Source organism: Sesamum indicum, linkage group LG5 (genome assembly GCF_000512975.1).
Source record: "Sesamum indicum cultivar Zhongzhi No. 13 linkage group LG5, S_indicum_v1.0, whole genome shotgun sequence".
Classification (NCBI taxonomy): Eukaryota; Viridiplantae; Streptophyta; class Magnoliopsida; order Lamiales; family Pedaliaceae; genus Sesamum; species Sesamum indicum.
In genome coordinates, this window is record NC_026149.1 from 11,548,793 (window position 1) to 11,552,324 (window position 3,532).

The 3,532-nt window shown below is 44.7% G+C and overlaps 1 protein-coding gene across 2 annotated transcripts in view; it reads right to left on the reverse strand.

Moving 5' to 3' along the window:
• LOC110012003 overlaps positions 808–3,532 on the reverse strand; it is a 6,553-nt gene continuing 3,828 nt past the window's right edge. For both annotated transcript variants that reach the window (XM_020694003.1, XM_020694002.1), the window contains exon 4: positions 808–1,093. In XM_020694003.1, the coding sequence (XP_020549662.1) occupies positions 839–1,093 (255 nt within the window). In that variant the 3' untranslated portion in view covers positions 808–838. The remainder of the gene's footprint in view (positions 1,094–3,532) is intronic.

The following is a 3,532-nucleotide window of genomic DNA, read 5'->3' on the forward strand; positions in this document are numbered from 1 at the left end:
GCACGGTGTGACTGCTCTCGCTGTCCGGTGCATCGCCGTGGGCCTCAGCAGGAACATCTGGCAACATCAATGGGCCCCAAACCTCTAGCATACTGGGATAATGTGGCTCTGGATAATGATAGTACCGTCTAGCCAACGGAAAGTGCTGCAAAATGGTCAATTGAAAGGTGTTTGTGCGTTGCAAAATAATGTATGTAGTTTGAAATGACAATTGTTAAATGGATTTCATTACATTTGCAATAACATGACGTACCCGTGACGCGTGTGGTCGTACCTCGGAGGGAAACACCATAACAAATGTTTCAATATCATAAAAAACCCCTGTTAGCTGAGTGCTGCCGTGAAACTAGCGAAATCGATTTTTAAACTCGTAGAACTTAGCACGGACTTGCTCTCGTGTGTAGGAGTATCGAAAATATCTTCGTAATGCACGTGCCCAATGACCCATTTGTGTCTCTGCAAGTGCATCGTCTCTCATGGGCGTTCTGGTGTTGTCGTCTAGTATCATCCACATGAAGCGCTGCTCAACATTTAAAGTCCAGTGATCCTCCTGTGGAAATCCAGCACTCTCTAGATATCTACGATATGCCATGTCTGCACAGAACAATGGTCAGAAAATAGTAATGTGCGACGTCGTACCATCTGCACGAGTTGCTAATATATGAAATGTCATTATTGCTTGGATTAATGCATCACCTATTTTATTCAATGTCAACAAATTACGTACATCATCCTACACTTGATTCCTACTAAACGATCATATAGCATTCGATCGATAGGCAGAGTGAATATCAAAAAAAGGTTTAAATAGTTTAGATATGATTGTCCAGTTCTTCCATCATTGTGGGTTATTTGGATGGTGAGCTGCCCACATTTGTAGCGCTATGTTATCTCGGAGGGTGCGTTGCGCTTCTAACTCAGAAGTGGTTGGATGTCCCCTATGGTAAAAGGAATCCATGTCAGGAGGAGTGTCTTCATCCGGTTCGTTGAATATGATGTCATCGTTGTTGTATCCCCGAATGAAGTTATGAAGTGTGCAACATGCGATTACGATATCGACCTGGTGGTTTTGAAGGTAACTCGGCATCCCCCACTGTAATATTGGAAAACGTTTCTTCAGTACACCAAAACAACGTTCAATTACATTTCGTAACCTTGAATGTGCATGGTTAAACATGTCCTGTGGGGTCTGATAGCGACGACCTTGTCCCCTCCACTCTTGTAGGTGATACCTTGTCCCTCGATAAGGAGCAAGAAAACATTGGTAGTTTGCGAAACCCGCGTCGACCAAATAATACTTACCTGCGTTGTAAGAAGATATTGTCATAAGGAGAACCGCTAGTACCACCTACTTTCTTTTTAAGCAAGATATTCGATGCAATGCAGCAAATATATTTCATCGTCTCACCGATCGGCGGAAATGAAAAATTTAGATCTTGTGATACTGCATGGTCCAGGACCCGGACATCGGCGGCACTTCCTTCCCACCCCACATAGACATAGGTGAAATTCATATCGAAGTCACATATTGCTAGTACATTCTGTGCAAGGTGACCTTTATGCGACCGGTACCGGTTTTGGTCAACTCGAGGGACCCAAGCAGGTATCAACGTCCCATCCATCGCTCCGACACAGTCCTTCATCGGACGCGCAATGCACAGTTTAGTTACATTAATTACTTAGTATGTGAAATACTAGCTTCCATTAATTACGCTATGAACAATGATGTGGAAACTGCTGAAAATGTACCTTGAAGTATGGGTAGAAATCACGGTTACTTGCCACTCTCGGATGTGTATTCGTAAAATCCGGACGAGTTATTAGCTCTGGGGCCATTGCGCACAAAGCAGAAAGCACACGATGGAATCTACTATGAATAGTCTCCAGTGAGTGTTGAAATAGCTCCATATTGTTGCGGTGTCTTTTATGCATGCCGACCGTCTGCATGAAGAGTGCAACCTCCTCGATTGAGGTAACCCTGGATGTCTGACCATGCGGCAGTAACCCTCTACAAGTTAATGCATCAACCAAAGCATAGAAGCATGGCTTGGTCATTCGAATATTGTCAAAAAAACGTCCTTGGTGTGGGGTTGTCATTATCTCAGCAACCCACTCTGCTCCCTGCAGTGCTGACGTGTTACGTGGAACATTTTCCCTAAATAATTCTGGGCATATTATGTGTCTAAATGCGTAAAATTCCTCTGCAACATCAGATTCGTTACTTCCTGGAGTCCCTGGTGTCCTTGGGCTGTCACCTGCGGCGTTAGACTCCAAATCTCCACCAACATTCGAGCTGGCCATATATCTAGTCGTTGATGAATTTCTAAATAGAAACATGCAAAAGTAGTGGGTAAGTTACATACAGTAGACGTACGATGGATAAGGACATGAAACTAATTAAAATTTTACGAACTTGGTATGATTGCAATCTAAGTAAACCATACTGGCATAACTATGCATAAATTAACCAGTTGCAACACAATATTTTAACAACCGGGCATTACATTCACTTGCCCAACGAGTACAACCAACGGAGTTTATTTTCGTCATTAAGACGTAAGAAGATCGTGCGTGTGCTGTGACTGTGAAAGCGCTCTAACGCGGTGGTGAATATAATGTCCGGCAGATCCTGAAACTTTGTCAACTCATCTACGCACCGCTCAATCGATTCAGTAGCTTTGGGCCCAGTGCGGTCAATCTTCCCTTGCAGTGATTCATTCAACCTATCCACTGTCTCACACTTCTTAGCATGCAGCTCACTAGTAGCACGTCGGGACCGACGACCGCTTCCGGACGGACCAGCAAACACAGGCGCTGATCCTGGTGAAGAAAAGAATTCTTCCCCGGACGTCATGGGCTATGATTGAGAGAACGCTGTATCTTCGTACTCGTCCCGTGATCGACGAGTGCCCGAGTGAGTGCCATCCATTTCTTCATCATCTACGTTGTTGCTGTTATGGACGGTGCGGCGTTGCTGAGATGATGAACGAGCGAGCCCACCAGTTGCAGTGTTCCGTGAGAACATCTGTGTGCATAGGTCAAATCGTTGAAGGCCACGCTGGACAACTTTTTTATAGTCTGGATTTTCCTGCAATCATTCACCGATTGACAGGACATATTATTAGTTTGTGAAAGAGTACGTTCGTTGCAGGCAAGAGAGCCTTCGTGCACGTTAAGAGAAGACAGAATGAGAGCACAATATTTTTATTACCCGGTATAGCTCCTCCAGACGTCCTGCCTCGTCTGTTATGGTATTCAATTCTAGGTCCCACCCCCATCCGGTACCCCTGCTAAGAATGTTGTTCAACAGACGCCAAGCACGACGAAGTCTGTTAAGTTTGTCTTTTAACTGCGCCGGCGTAAACCGACAACCTTGACCTGTAATTGAGTTCATTCTGTCGGTTATACGAGCCCACACCGAAGGTGGGAATGTGGATGATTGGAGTCGGTGTGTGATGAACTCCTCGTGCATTAATTCAATGAATACGCGTTCCATTTCCGAGTTCCATACAACTTTATCATACCGAGATGA